Here is a 15000-nt window from a genome sequence, read left to right as displayed (position 1 = left end):
TAATCACCGATGATGCTAACTGCTCTTGCTTCATTTATAATGCTTATAAAGAGATTTTCACTACAGTTAACCATAAACACACTAAAGTTCGTTTGTTAAATAAAAAATTCAGCAACACTTTCAACACTTCAGCTGACTATACAAGCTAAAATTAGCAGGACAGCAGCTAGAAGTTTCTATGTATGCAATCTTGCTTGTTTTTTTTTTTTTAAATTGAAGGATGTTTAATCTAAGTGCTAACACAGTTCTAGCAGGCCTAGGGGGTCTTTTATTTTAAATAGAACAGTAAAATTAATTAATTACATTACATTAATTACTAGCACCACATACAAGAACAGTTTAACGCACATAACAGGCTAACACACACTAACCTGACTGATATTTGACTAGAATCATAAGCGCTAACTGTAAGTAGTCCTTATTTATTATTATTTTTTTCATTAAAAAAACTGCTGAGAGTCAAAAAGAATCAAATATTCGGCTTTGCTAAAAAAATAAAGGCTTCATCATGAGTCATTCTTTGTTATGCTATGTTAGCTAAGATGTGTGAACTCTTCATGTGAACATTTGTGGTAAAATAATAAACTAGTAAGTGGCGCACTAACTTAAAGCTATCTTAGCTATGTTGTGTCATGCTTACTTGGGAAAATTTTGAATATATTCTCACAGGTTTATTTATAATTAAGTAAAAGATTGCACAGGTGCCTGAATTCTTGACTTATGTGTGGCATCATCACCCACATAGCATCATCATGCTAATGTTTATTTCCTGTTAGCAGCTGTTCTTTTCTATCTATGTTAAGATCAAGAAACTATTACAAAAAATAATAGTAAATAGCGTGAGAAAAAAACGTGAAGCCGCACCTCCCACCACTGAAGGTCAACGTCAGCGCGTGTCAGCTCAATGACATCACCCGCAGTGAGATGCAGTGGTTGCCCGAAAGCCACAGGGGGTGGGGGCATGCCATAATAATCATGACACACCTCCATCTTAGGAAGAACTGAGAGAGACAGCGAGAGAGGAAAACAATTATGCATAATAGCTACTTATCGCTAATGTTTGCTAGAGTGCTAATGAGTTCAAATGGAATGTGATTAGAACTGTTGATAATCTTTATTGATAATGCTAACAGGCTAATGCACTGTCCTGAGCATTTTCAGGCCTAACGCTAGCTTGCTAGCCAAAAAAACTGAACGAAACAATGTAAAATTCCAGGTAACTTTCTCTTGAAGTTTCCATAATGTCCATAATGTCTCCTGAAGTCATCTAAATGTGATCTGTGATGTGACAGAGGTGTGAAACTGAGCGAGGGAGGGCAGGTTACAGTCGGGACAGATGTGAGGTGTGAACTTACCGGGTTTAGTCTGTCTCTGAGATCTCGACTTGCTCTAAAGGAAGACAAAAGCATGTTAATAAGTTTTGTTAGCCGTTTGCTTCTGCATTAATATACAGTGTGTTTGTGACATCCCATAATGCACTGCGATAGGTTTAGTCTCAGTGTTGGTCAGGAGTGTTAAAGATGAGGACTGAACCATTAGATGGTGTGTGTTTGTGTGTGTGTGTGTGTTTGTGTTTGTGAAAAACTGACCTTTTTCACTGAGTTTTCTGAAGAAGAAAAAAACACACACACACACACACAAAGTAAGATTCTGTTTCATTCCTGATTAAATATCCACATAGACAAATGAACATCATCAGACCTGCGTTGCGTCCACACACAGGAGCTCGTCCGAGACACTCCTTATGGGCCGCCATTTTACAGCGAGTGCAGCGGTAACCCTGGTAGAAGATTCCTCTGAAGGAGAAAGACCACAAAGATACACAATCTTCACATGTCCAGCTTCATCAGACTTCCTTTACTGCCATGCTCACTAGCAAACCACAGGAAGCTAATTTAAATCTAACAAATAAGATTTTTTCCCTAATCCCACCAACCGGACAGCAGTTACATTATTATAAAGACCAGTTCTTTTCATTTTATCCTGTCAGATCCAAGCTCTCTCTGAGTGTGTATAGAGCTGTGAGAAACAAATTTCCACACAAATTTGTTCGGTATTTTATTTGAGTTTGTGTTAGACGTTATATACACAGGTTTATATTTATAAATGTGTTATATTTACATTTATTCATTCATTCATCTTCTACCGCTTATCCGAACTACCTCGGGTCACGGGGAGCCTGTGCCTATCTCAGGCGTCATCGGGCATCAAGGCAGGATACACCCTGGACGGAGTGCCAACCCATCGCAGGGCACACACACACACTCTCATTCACTCACACAATCACACACTACGGACAATTTTCCAGAGATGCCAATCAACCTACCATGCATGTCTTTGGACCGGGGGAGGAAACCGGAGTACCCGGAGGAAACCCCCGAGGCACGGGGAGAACATGCAAACTCCACACACACAAGGTGGAGGTGGGAATCGAACCCCCAACCCTGGAGGTGTGAGGCGAACGTGCTAACCACTAAGCCACCGTGCCCCTTATTTACATTTATAATATGAATAAATATATATACACTGCAGCTACCATTTTAAATCTAAACAAAAACAAACAAGGCTAAACAGGCCACGCCCACAAATAACAACAGCATCATGTTATTAGTCAAACAGTTGTGTGTTTGCTTTTAGATTTATTCTAACACTAAATAATAGATGCTGGAATTATTGCCTTAGCCGAACATGTCCACATGTTCATGTATTTACAGTAGACATTTTACTCCAGTAATTACAGTAACATGTAATTAATTACAGTAACAAGTAACATCCTCAACCTTTCAGCAGCGTTTGATACGGTCAACCACAAGGCTCTCTTGTCCACCCTCAGGAGTCTTGGGATTTGCGGATCAGCTTGGGAATGGTTCACTTAATAGCTGGAAGGATGCTCATATCAGGTAACATGGAGGGGAGTGACATCTGCTCAGCACAGACTCTCCACTGGTGTCCCTCAGGGCTCAGTACTGGGTCCTCTTCTTTTCTCCCTGTATACTCACTCTCTTGGTGAAGTTATTTCCTCACATGGGTTCTCTTACCACTGCTATGCTGATGATACACAACTTATCTTATCTTACCCACCCTCAGATACCACAGCTTCTGATCAGATCTCAGCATGTCTGGCAGAAATATCATCATGGATGACGGCTCATCAGTTAAAGCTCAATCCTAGCAAAACCGAACTGCTGATCATCAGGTGATTCATCCCCAGGTCATGACCTTGCTATATCCCTGCACAACGATCTGATCTCCCCTTCAGCCACAGCTCACAACCTTGGGGTAACCATGGACAATCAACTGTCCTTTTCCTCTCATGTTGCTAATGTGACTCACTCATGTCAGTTCCTTCTTTACAGCATTAGAAGGATTCTGACATTTTTTTCCACACAGGCTGCTCAGGTACTTGTTCAGTCTCTTGTCATCTCAACATTGGACTACTGCAGCGCTCTCTGTCAGGTCTACATATGAATACAATTAATCCTCTGTAAATGATCCATAATGCAGCTGCACGACTTGTTTTCAACCTGCCTACGTTCTCCACATCACCCCACTGCTGTGTTCCTCCACTGGCTCCTGTAGCTGAACACATCAGATTCAAAACACTGATGCTTGCCTACAAAGCCAAAAATGGACCAGCTCCCTCTTACCTCAAAGCCCTCATCATGCCTGGCATTGCACCTTGCAACCTCAGAGCTACTACCTCTTACACTCAGGGCAAGTATACTACAAGACTCTTTTCTGTCCTGGCCCCAAGGTGGTGGAATAAACTTGCCCTAGGGGTCCGGACAGCTCAGTCACCGACTATCTTCAAACGACGGTTGAAGACCTACGTACTCATGAAACACTTCAACTAGCACTTCCTTCCCTGTTTGTCGTATGTGTATAAAAAACAGTGTTTTAGACTCATGGTATCTCGAGTCTGTAGCTTAGTGAACCAGAGTTAATGTATCCAATGTTAGAGATTTAAGCACTTTTGTACGTCGCTCTGAATAAGGGCATCTGCCAAATGCTGTAAATGTAAATGTAAATGTAAAAATGTCCGTCAGCTGATATCACATCACGATACCCTCAGATTACACAGATCTACTGTTCATTTTACCTCAGCAACATCTGACAGGCTTTACAGGAAGTGGTCTCCTCAAAACAGTACATCTGGAAGTCGTGGCCATTCACCGTACTGTTCTCTGGACTCATGTTGGACCTGGACGAGAACAAGGAGATGTGAGATCTGAGTATTCCACTCTTACTGTAGTGTGAAGTAAAATGTTCCACAGTTTTGTTATGTGAGATCTAGTTTATCGAAAATGTGACACTCACAGAGCCATCTCAAACTGTTCCAGCCATTTCTTCTTCAGCTCACGGGTCTTGAAGTAAAGATCATAACCACCCTGACCGTAGGAATCCATCAGCAAGAAGGTGTGTGCCCACTACACACACACACAAACACACAGAGGAAAGGTTGATACCCAGTGAGCTGACACAAACGCTACACACACACACACACACACATATACATACATACACACACACATGCACACAAACACTGCACACACAAACACACACACACACACAGAGGAAAGGTTGATACCCAGTGAGCTGACACAAACGCTACACACACACACACACACATATACATACATACACACACACACACACACACACACACACACACAGAGGAAAGGTTGATACCCAGTGAGCTAACACAAACACTGCACACACACACACACACACACACACACACACACACACACACACACATATACATACATAAGCACACACACACACACACAAACACACACACACACACACACACACACAGAGGAAAGGTTGATACCCAGTGAGCTAACACAAACACTGCATACACACACACACACACACACATATATACATACATAAGCACACACACACACACACACACACACACAAACACACACACACACACACACACAGAGGAAAGGTTGATACCCAGTGAGCTAACACAAACACTGCACACAGACACACACACACACACACATATATACATACATAAGCACACACACACACACAAACACACACACACACACACACACACACACACACACACACACAGAGGAAAGGTTGATACCCAGTGAGCTAACACAAACACTGCACACACACACCTTTTTGTTGTCTTTGTCTCCAGACGGTTCATCTCTCAGTTGAAAGTGCTGCAGGTCGATGAGCTCTTTCAGCTCCATGCTCTCTCCACTGCGCTTCTTACACACCAGCAGAGCTTTATCAAAGAGAAACGCATACCTGCACACAAACGGCTTCGTTCAACACTGAGATCTGTGTCACTTTAAATGTAGCTTTAGCTTTTAATGAATGAAGGAATGAACTTTATGATGGTCAGTGTGTTACACTGTGGGATAAACACAGCACTGGGTTCAGCAGCTTCGAAGATGACGAATAACACTTCAAAACAATGAGGGATTAAATAGATAATGATCAAATAAAGAGTATAAAGTGTAGAGCAGCAACAGTATAGTGTTGTATATTGTACCTAACACTTGGCTTATTTTTATTCCTTTATTTTTATTCTCTCAGTTTAATTTGTTATTGTTATGTTTTTAGACTTGCAGTAGCAATTGCAGTAGCAATAAACAATATAAATAGTAGTGCAGCAACTTTATATTATTATTGAGATAGTGTTATTGTAGGACAGCTGATTTACAGTAAACCTTGTTGAAACTGAGTCGCTTAAACAAAGTCACTAAAATGGAGTCGCTCAAACAAAGTCACTAAAATGGAGTCGCTTAAACAAAGTCACTAAAACGGAGTCGCTTAAACAAAGTCACTAAAACGGAGTCGCTTAAACAGAGTCACTAAAACGGAGTCGCTTAAACAAAGTCACTAAAACTGAGTCGCTTAAACAAAGTCACTAAATCTGAGTCGCTTAAACAAAGTCACTAAAACTGAGTCGCTTAAACAAAGTCACTAAAACAGTTTTTTAAACAAAGTCACTAAAACTGAGTCACTAAAACGGAGTCGCTTAAACAAAGTCACTAAAACTGAGTCGCTTAAACAAAGTCACTAAAACTGAGTCGCTTAAACAAAGTCACTAAAACTGAGTCGTTTAAACAAAGTCACTAAAACTGAGTCGCTTAGACAAAGTCACTAAAACAGAGTTTTTTAAACAAAGTCACTAAAACTGAATCACTAAAACAGAGTCACTAAAACGGAGTCGCTTAAACAAAGTCACTAAAACTGAGTCGCTTAAACAAAGTCACTAAAACAGAGTTGTTTAAACAAAGTCACTAAAACTGAGTCACTAAAACGGAGTCGCTTAAACAAAATCACTAAAACGGAGTCGCTTAAACAAAGTCACTAAAACTGAGTCGCTTAAACAAAGTCACTAAAACTGAGTCACTTAAACAAAGTCACTAAAACAGTCACTAAAACTGAGTCGCTTAAACAAAGTCACTAAAACAGAGTCGCTTAAACAAAGTCACTAAAACTGAGTCGCTTCCTTGAAGATGTCAGAGACAATTGAAACTCTGGGTTCAGGAAAAAGTTTGTATGAAGCCATAAAAACTAGATCCAACGTGTCACCAGGTACCAGAACTGTGTAGGTACCACGATGCTACCAAAATGTCATCATCCAAACACACACATTTTAATAATAATACTAAATACTCACCTGTCTTGTTTGGATTTCTTGTCAGGGCTGCAGATCTTCAGTTCTCCATCAATCTTGGGGCGGCCAAAAAGTGCCAGTGACTGAGTCTAAGTGGAAAAAAAAACAGGATGAGGTCGATTGTAAGAAAGACATAGTAAAGAGATGTGTGCAGAGATTTGATAGAAGACACTGTGCTTTGTTCTACTTCACTGTATCTCGACACTGTGGTTTACTGCAGACTTTACTGCACACCTTGCAAAACTTCAGTGCATGTGAAGGGGACTTCGGGGGTCACAATCCCACCACCCCGTGCACTTGTTTTTAATCCCTGTGCTCATACAGTGAGACACAATTTAGCAGTTGTGGAGGCAAACAATGAATTTTTCATTTGTAAATACCACCACAACTTCCTGTTCAACAGGAAACTATGCATGACTGTTTCCCTGTAACAAACAAGGAACTGTGTTATTTCCGTCTGAAGCTTTCATTCAAACTCGATAATCTTCACTTCTATTTCACAGTGTGTGCATTATATAACACTCATAACCGAACATTCAGTTCACAAGCAGGCTTCAATCCAGGACAGACTTTTGGACATTGAGGTGTTAAACACGAGGGCCAGTGTTTCGTAGTGTTAAACATAGACAAAGTAACATCTCCTGATATGATTAATAATGATGGAGCTGTATGATGGTGTAGTAGGTGTGTGTAGTGCACTACACTCTTGTAGGGTTTAGGGTGTAGGGACAAACCTAGTGTGAAACCTACACTTATAACTCATTCGAGGTGTTACTGTAATCATGGAGACCGACAGCCATATTTACACCAGCTTTCTTTAGAGAAGACAAACATCAGATCATCACCATGACACGAAATTTGCTCACTTATAATTTATCAAGGCAAATAAAATAAAATAAAATACTATAATATGAAAGATTAATTACACAAAACTAAAACTTTGTGGAAAACATTTCTTGCTCAATGGTTGTGATTCATCCTGCAGCTGGTTGGAAAGTTCAATTAACAGAAGAGAAAATCGAAGCTAGTTTCATCACGTATAAGTTTTTAAGCTCATCACAGTATTGGTCACATGCTGAGCTAATGCTGTATCAGCACTGAGTTTGTTGAAATAACTTTATTAAATGCTGATGAGGGATTAAATTATTTTAGGATGCTGAAAAACTCATCAAAAACCTGCTGGGGTTTTTTTTTTCTATTGATGGCATGAACAAGACAGAAACTGTTTGTGTTTGCTATAAAGAGAAAGACGAGCATCACAGTGTGATATTCTGTGTCTAGAGTGAGACTGAACTACACAGTCCAAAAAAAAGCAGACGTGTACAGGATGCTGTGCTTTGGTTTTACATGGTTGCATCAGACATCATTAATCTGGTGCTTTTGTAAAGCAATGAAACCAGAATGATTCCCCAGCGCTTAAATGTCAACATTTTGCTCACTTTATGAAAGTTTAATACAAATAACAAAACAAAAATAACGCCATGATGGACAGAAAATGTCACAATCTTACATACGCTCTATAAACATGAACATCCCGTCATTACAGACTTACATCAAACTTTACAACATAGACTTTGCTGTTACTGACAGCTTGTGTTTTAACATACAGACAAATGCTGTGACTGAGCTGAAGAGTGAGCTGAAGAGTGAGCTGAAGAGAGAGATGAAGAGTGAGCTGAAGAGTGAGCTGAAGAGAGAGATGAAGAGTGAGATGAAGAGTGAGCTGAAGAGTGAGCTGAAGAGAGAGATGAAGAGTGAGATGAAGAGTGAGCTGAAGAGAGAGATGAAGAGTGAGATGAAAAGTGAGATGAAGAGTGAGCTGAAGAGTGAGATGAAGAGTGAGCTGAAGAGAGAGATGAAGAGTGAGATGAAGAGTGAGCCGAAGAGTGAGCTGAAGAGTGAGCTGAAGAGAGAGATGAAGAGTGAGATGAAGAGTGAGCCGAAGAGTGAGCTGAAGAGTGAGCTGAAGAGAGAGATGAAGAGTGAGCTGAAGAGTGAGCTGAAGAGAGAGATGAAGAGTGAGATGAAGAGTGAGCTGAAGAGTGAGATGAAGAGTGAGCTGAAGAGAGAGATGAAGAGTGAGCTGAAGAACAGAGCTACATACTTTATTATTAACTGAGCACAGAAACCAAATAAAGGCCACTTTAAAGATATTGTACTGTCAACTGATATAGTATATAAACAAATAACAAACAAACAAACAAACAAACAAATAAATAAATAAATAAAATGAAAAGCCGAAGTAAAGAGGAAGCAGGGATTAGGAGTTGAAGTAACAGGAAACAATGACCATATAAGGTAAAAATGGACAAACTGTATTATTTTGACCAAATCGAAGTGATACCTTATCTGTGTGTGCAGGAATCTTAACACGAGCTTAATAGTCTAATACATCCCATAATAATCAGACAAATAAACACTCTTACCATGTTCTCAATACAGAGTTGAAAGGCTGTAATCTGACGAATGATCTCGTTATCCCTCTTCACCTCATTGACACACTGAGCAAGATCCTACACACACACACACACACACACACACACACACACACACACACACACACAGGTATGTCTTCCTTTTGTTATTATGGTGCCCATTTTAAAAAAGTCTACAATTTCTGTAAAAATAAAGATATAAATATTTGGTGTTGTCAGGATTCGTTATTACTGACATATGGTCGCCTCCAAGATATAATAACGCACACACAGACACACACACAAACACACACACACACACACACACATTTACTTACCCTCATGGCATCTAGTGCAGTGCGAAGGTTTTCCTTATCAGTAGGATTCACCGTATGTTTCACAAGTTCCTGACAGAACACACAGTCATTACATCTATCACCTCTGTGTGTGTGTTTGTCTGTGTGTGTGTTTGTCTGTGTGTGTGTGTCTGTCTGTCTGTGTGTCTGTGTGTGTGTGCTTGTCTGTGTGTGTGTGTGTGTGTGTGTGTGTGTGTGTGTTTGTCTGTGTGTGTGTGTTTCTCACCTGCAGCAGCAAGTGATACTTTAACACTCTCTGCATTGGCACCATTAGCAGGTCTCTGAGAGAGAAGCGGCCGCTGTTCGCCCTCATTGAGCACTCCTGATCAGAATCACAGTACACACACACACACACACACACACACACACACACACACACACACACACACACACTTTTGTATCTTTTAAACTTTGTAACAATAAATCTGTAAATTCATCTTCAGTTTTATGTCAAGCTTTTCAGTTTTTTTTCTTCGACTAGCTGCTATAATGTAAGTGTAAACAGGAAATAACTTCTATCACAAATGAACAAACATAGACAAAAACCACTGTGTCTGTAGATGTGCACCACCCCTGAGCTGTACAATCGTACAAAAAGAGCACAGCACCCCATTTCTATTCCTTATGTATATTAGCAGAAAGGTCCACATTAGTGTATTAGTGTGTTATCATGTTACTGTGTTACTGTTTTACTGCGTTAGTGTGTTACTGTATTATTGTATTAGTGTGTTAGCATATTACTGTTTTAATGTTCTACTGTGTTTAGTGTGTTATTGTGTTACTGTGTTACTGTATTAGTGTGTTACTGCGTTAGTGTGTTACTGTGTTAGAGTGTTACTGTGTTATTGTGTTACTGTGTTAGTGTGTTTCTGTGTTACTGCGTTAGTGTATTACTGTGTTAGCATATTACTGTTTTAATGTTCTACTGTGTTTAGTGTGTTATTGTGTTACTGCATTACTGTGTTACTGCATTAGTGTATTACTGTGTTAGCGTGTTCCTTTTTTAGTGTATTCTTGTGTTACTGTATTATTGTGTTACTGTGTTACTGCATTGGTGTGTTACTGTGGTACTGCATTAGTGTGTTACTGTGTTACTGCGTTGGTGTGTTACTGTGGTACTGCGTTAGTGTGTTACTGTGTTACTGTGTTAGTGTGTTATTGTGTTACTGTGCTAAAGTTCTAGTGGTTCGATACCTCCAGCTTCATCCGGACGTCTTCTCTGGAGTTGGCCAGTTTGTCCAGTTGTTTAGTCGCCGACTCGACCTGACTGCAGTATCGACCATATAACAACAGCCTGGAAACACATTACACAACTGACTCATAAACATGTCTCTAAACATGTCGTACATCTGATGTAGCATGTTTACTGTAAACATACACAACTATAAGATACACAATAATCACAAAGAGTGTAACTGTGTAGACATCAAAAAACAAGTGTGAAATTTCACTGTCTGCTCCATGTCTGCAGCTCTCAGCCAATCAGGACACACGGTTCTGGAGCACCGTGATAATAATAATAATAATAATAATAATAATAATAATAATAATAATAATAATAATAATAATAATAATAATAATAATAAACTCACTTCTCTTTGTAATCGATGAAGACCTGGTAAAGATTCTCTGCTCCATAAGAGGATATCGATGTCTGGACCTCTCTCAGCAATCGACGGTGTGTAGCAGCTAACTCCTACACACGCACACACACACACACACAGACACACACACACACACACACACACACACACACACACACACACACACACACAGAACCAGAGAGTTCATGCATAGATAAAAGGAGAAAGAAATGGATTAAACTGTGGAGAAATTAACACAGCTGAGCGTTATGATGATTATATATAGGATACATTTATAAAGAAACTGATGAACAGATGGATGGATGGATGGATGGATGGCATAATGACAGAGGAAGGATGATGGCAGCCATGATAGACCATAGAGAATGGAAGGATGGAGTGAATGGGTGAATGCAATAGATATAGGACATACTGGATGGATAGGTGGAGTGAGGAACAGAGTGATAGTGTGACTAATCATGGGATGGATGGATGGATGGAGTGATAGCGTGAAAGATTATGTGATAGATGGAGGAATGGGTGGAGAGACAGATAGATTGGTGGGGTGATTGATGGACAGGTAATGGATGGATGGATAGATGATTACCTCAACATTCATAAAGATGTTCTCTAGGTCAGCTGGGGCAAGGAAAGCCTGCAGTGGCTTCATAAAGTGCTGCAACACACACACACACACACACACACACACACACACACACACACACACACACACACACACACAGGTCTTAACCTAAAACAACAAAATTATAAACAGTATTTGTGTGTGTTTGTATGTGTGTGTTTGTGTATGTGTGTGTTTGTGTATGTGTGTGTCCGTGTGTGTGTGTGTGTGTGTGTATGTGTGTATGTGTGTGTGTGTGTGTGTGTGTGTATACCTGTAGTATAGACTCCAGGGTCTGCGAATATTTCTCTTCAGTCTGACTGATCTCCTGAAGGCAGCAGCCTCTCTTATCCACTTCACTTTTCTGTTGCTGAAATACAAAATGCACACACACACACACACACACACACACACACACACACAATGAAAAATATAAACATTTCTAAATTAAATTTGAAAATTTTACAATTATTTGTTTGTATGTGAACATGTGTGTGTGTTTGTGTGTGAGTGTGTGAGTGTGTGTGCTTGTGTGTGTGAGCGTTTGTGTGTGTCTCACTGTCTCTGGTGTTTCCTCTGTTCTCATCAGATCTTCATAAATGTCGTCTCCTTCATCCTCTTCATCCTCCACACAGTCATACAGATCATCATCCTCGTCCACTGTGTCACTGAAAGAGATACAGACAGTGAGAGGAAGAGAGTGAGAGACAGAGAGTGAGACAGTGAGTGAGACACAGTGAGAGGAAGAGAGTGACAGTGAGAGGAAGAGAGTGAGAGACAGAGAGTGAGACAGAGAGTGAGACACAGTGAGAGGAAGAGAGTGACAGTGAGAGGAAGAGAGTGAGACAGAGAGTGAGACACAGTGAGATACAGGGATTGAGAGACAGAGAGAGAGTGAGAGAGAGAGTGTGAGACAGAGAGTGAGACAGAGAGAGACAGAGCGAGAGTGTGAGACAGAGGTGCTCACTCCATCTGGTCAGAGAGGCCATTGTAGATGTCATCCTCATCTCCAATACACACTTCACTAGGAAACGGCCTGCGAAGGAAAACAAGGTTAAAAGGTCAGGAGGAAGTTTCAGGTAAACTCCGCCCCTTTTTACCTACAGGAGTTAATGCATGACTACGTATTTTTAAAGAACATTTATGATCACTGCAGATGTTTATGTTCTGACCTGTAACCCCTCTGAAGGGCTATGGGTGTCTGAGACAGGATGGACAGAGTTCCAATCACCTGCAGGAATAAGGCATGTATAAGAGCTTATAAGGCTGAGGTAAAACAGGAATAGGATGACATAATGCAGAAATACAGAATGTGCACAATATGACAACAAAAGAGTGTGATGTAAAGTGAGGCACTTACTACAGAGCACAAGAGTGACATAAGCCGTGAAACAAAGGTCTAAAAACATGGAATACGGCAGCAATAAAAGGCAGAAATAGGAGTGCATAAGGATATAAATATGTCATAGTGTGTATGGAAAGTAACATGAAGTGAAACAAAGCAATTACATTTGTTCATTAATGTGACATCAGGCAGAGATGAGAGTTTATAAAGGTTAAGTAAGGCAGCTATGAGTTCATAAGGAAGGAATTAGAGTTTATTATGACACAAAGCAGGAATGAGGGATAAACTGAAAATAAGAAACAAAAAAGAAATATCATATTTATTGTTTATAGTGGTTATAAGAGTTAATAAAGGTGCTATAAAGCCTGTGTAAGTATAAAGCTTTATAAAGGTTTTGCAAAACAGAAAAAAATGAAATAAGAAGGTGAAGAAAAGCACAAATAAATGTTCATTAGGCTGATGCAAGAAATAAAGAAATGTTATTAAAGGTGCAGTACTGCAAGAACGAGAGTTCATAAGGATGTTATAAAGGTTTTATGAGTGACAGAAACAAGAACGGCAGAAATAAGAGTCGGAAATAAGATGAGTCTGATAAATAAAGCTGGAAAAGTAGTACTCAGGAGTTATGTAGGCCATGAATTAGAATGTGTACACGGTGTGACAAAAGAGATTAATAAGTGTTCATAAGCATTTTACACAGAAATATTTTGACCTTGCCAAAATCTCTGACATCAAAAAGGTCGAAGGCTTCAAACAGTTCATTCTTCTTTATCCCAAAGTGCTCGTGACACACAGTCAGAAATGTCCTGATGTTCTTTAAACACAAGAACTACACACACACACACACAAAACACACACAACACACACGGTTTATATATGCATCGGTTTGTTGTATATATACATCTATCTATATATCTACATATACTGTATACAGAGAGACCGAGAGAGCGAGAGAGAGAAAGAGAGAGAGAGAGAGAGAGAGAGAGAGAGAGACTTAATTTGGAGTGTGTGTATGTGTGTGTGAGGAAGTTAGTTTGTGATGGGGGAAGTGCTCATCGAGAGACTGAGCGCTGAATGTGTGTGTGTGTGGTGTGTGTGTGTGTGTGAAAGGGAAACCCTATTAATTTTGGAAAGCACAGCGGAAGTGTCCATCAGTTCTGAAATGACAAACTGGACTTGAAATGACTAAATGAGGGAAACCACACACACACACACACACACACACACACGTTCTTTACAGAATTATCTCATTATTTTCTTATCAGACAGATGGGGAGTCTCTCTCACTTCTCTGATGTCGTGTGTGTGGTCTCTAACACTAACCCTCTGAACCATCAGCATCTAGTTTTCATGTTTTTTCTCTAGTTTAACAAATAAAGCTTTAGTGCAGTACAGGGTTAGTGTTCGTCTCCAAAACACATGCAAATGTTTCTGCTGGAGATCTAAAGGAGAACAGGGCACTGTGCTAACCACACACACACACACACACACACACACAAATCCACAGTGAAGGGATTAACTAGCTACACACTTCCTCTTTCTCCTGCTTGTTAATAAATAATGTAAAGCAGTAATTGTATTTTCTTATCGATGTGCTGCTCATTAAATATCCAAAACAATCGACACTTTTTTAAACAATTTCTGTTCATTTTTTTAAAAATCCCTAATTATTTCATTTGAAAAAAAAAGATTACATCCTCAATCAATTAATTAATTTATTAATTAATTGGTTAATTATATTGTTGACAATTTTGTAAAAGTCCAAAATAACTATACCTTTAACTTTATTAAAAATCCCCGGTGATGTAAATGTGCCTCATGATTATGTAAATCTGGAAACGCCCCCTTTTCTCCAGGTTACAGAAGTGACACAGTGTCACAGTTTAATATTTAGTTTTAAGAATTCAGAGATTTAGAGAAAGCTCGTCAGAATTAAGACCACAGGTGTAAGTGTATGTTTGTTGGTTTAATTAGTCATGAGCAGAAAAATAGTGATAACATTTTGTACATTTGTTCTTTATTTTA

At 39.6% G+C, this 15000-nt stretch overlaps 1 protein-coding gene across 1 annotated transcript in view; it reads right to left on the bottom strand.

Moving 5' to 3' along the window:
• Positions 1-15000, bottom strand: part of LOC132839137 (proto-oncogene vav-like) — a 23206-nt gene that overhangs the window by 5448 nt on the left and 2758 nt on the right. The window contains exons 4-22 of the mRNA XM_060859944.1: positions 13688-13804; positions 12803-12861; positions 12598-12666; positions 12190-12298; positions 11905-12000; positions 11616-11684; positions 11018-11121; positions 10620-10719; positions 9652-9747; positions 9408-9476; positions 9082-9168; positions 6659-6744; positions 5139-5274; positions 4318-4427; positions 4100-4201; positions 1702-1796; positions 1590-1606; positions 1356-1389; positions 865-1001 (exon numbers count right to left, since the gene is read on the bottom strand). Coding sequence (XP_060715927.1) covers positions 865-1001; positions 1356-1389; positions 1590-1606; positions 1702-1796; positions 4100-4201; positions 4318-4427; positions 5139-5274; positions 6659-6744; positions 9082-9168; positions 9408-9476; positions 9652-9747; positions 10620-10719; positions 11018-11121; positions 11616-11684; positions 11905-12000; positions 12190-12298; positions 12598-12666; positions 12803-12861; positions 13688-13804 — 1692 coding nt within the window. The remainder of the gene's footprint in view (positions 1-864; positions 1002-1355; positions 1390-1589; positions 1607-1701; positions 1797-4099; positions 4202-4317; positions 4428-5138; positions 5275-6658; positions 6745-9081; positions 9169-9407; positions 9477-9651; positions 9748-10619; positions 10720-11017; positions 11122-11615; positions 11685-11904; positions 12001-12189; positions 12299-12597; positions 12667-12802; positions 12862-13687; positions 13805-15000) is intronic.

This window comes from Tachysurus vachellii, chromosome 24 (genome assembly GCF_030014155.1).
Source record: "Tachysurus vachellii isolate PV-2020 chromosome 24, HZAU_Pvac_v1, whole genome shotgun sequence".
Classification (NCBI taxonomy): domain Eukaryota; kingdom Metazoa; phylum Chordata; class Actinopteri; order Siluriformes; family Bagridae; genus Tachysurus; species Tachysurus vachellii.
This window is presented reverse-complemented; position numbering and strand designations above follow the sequence as displayed.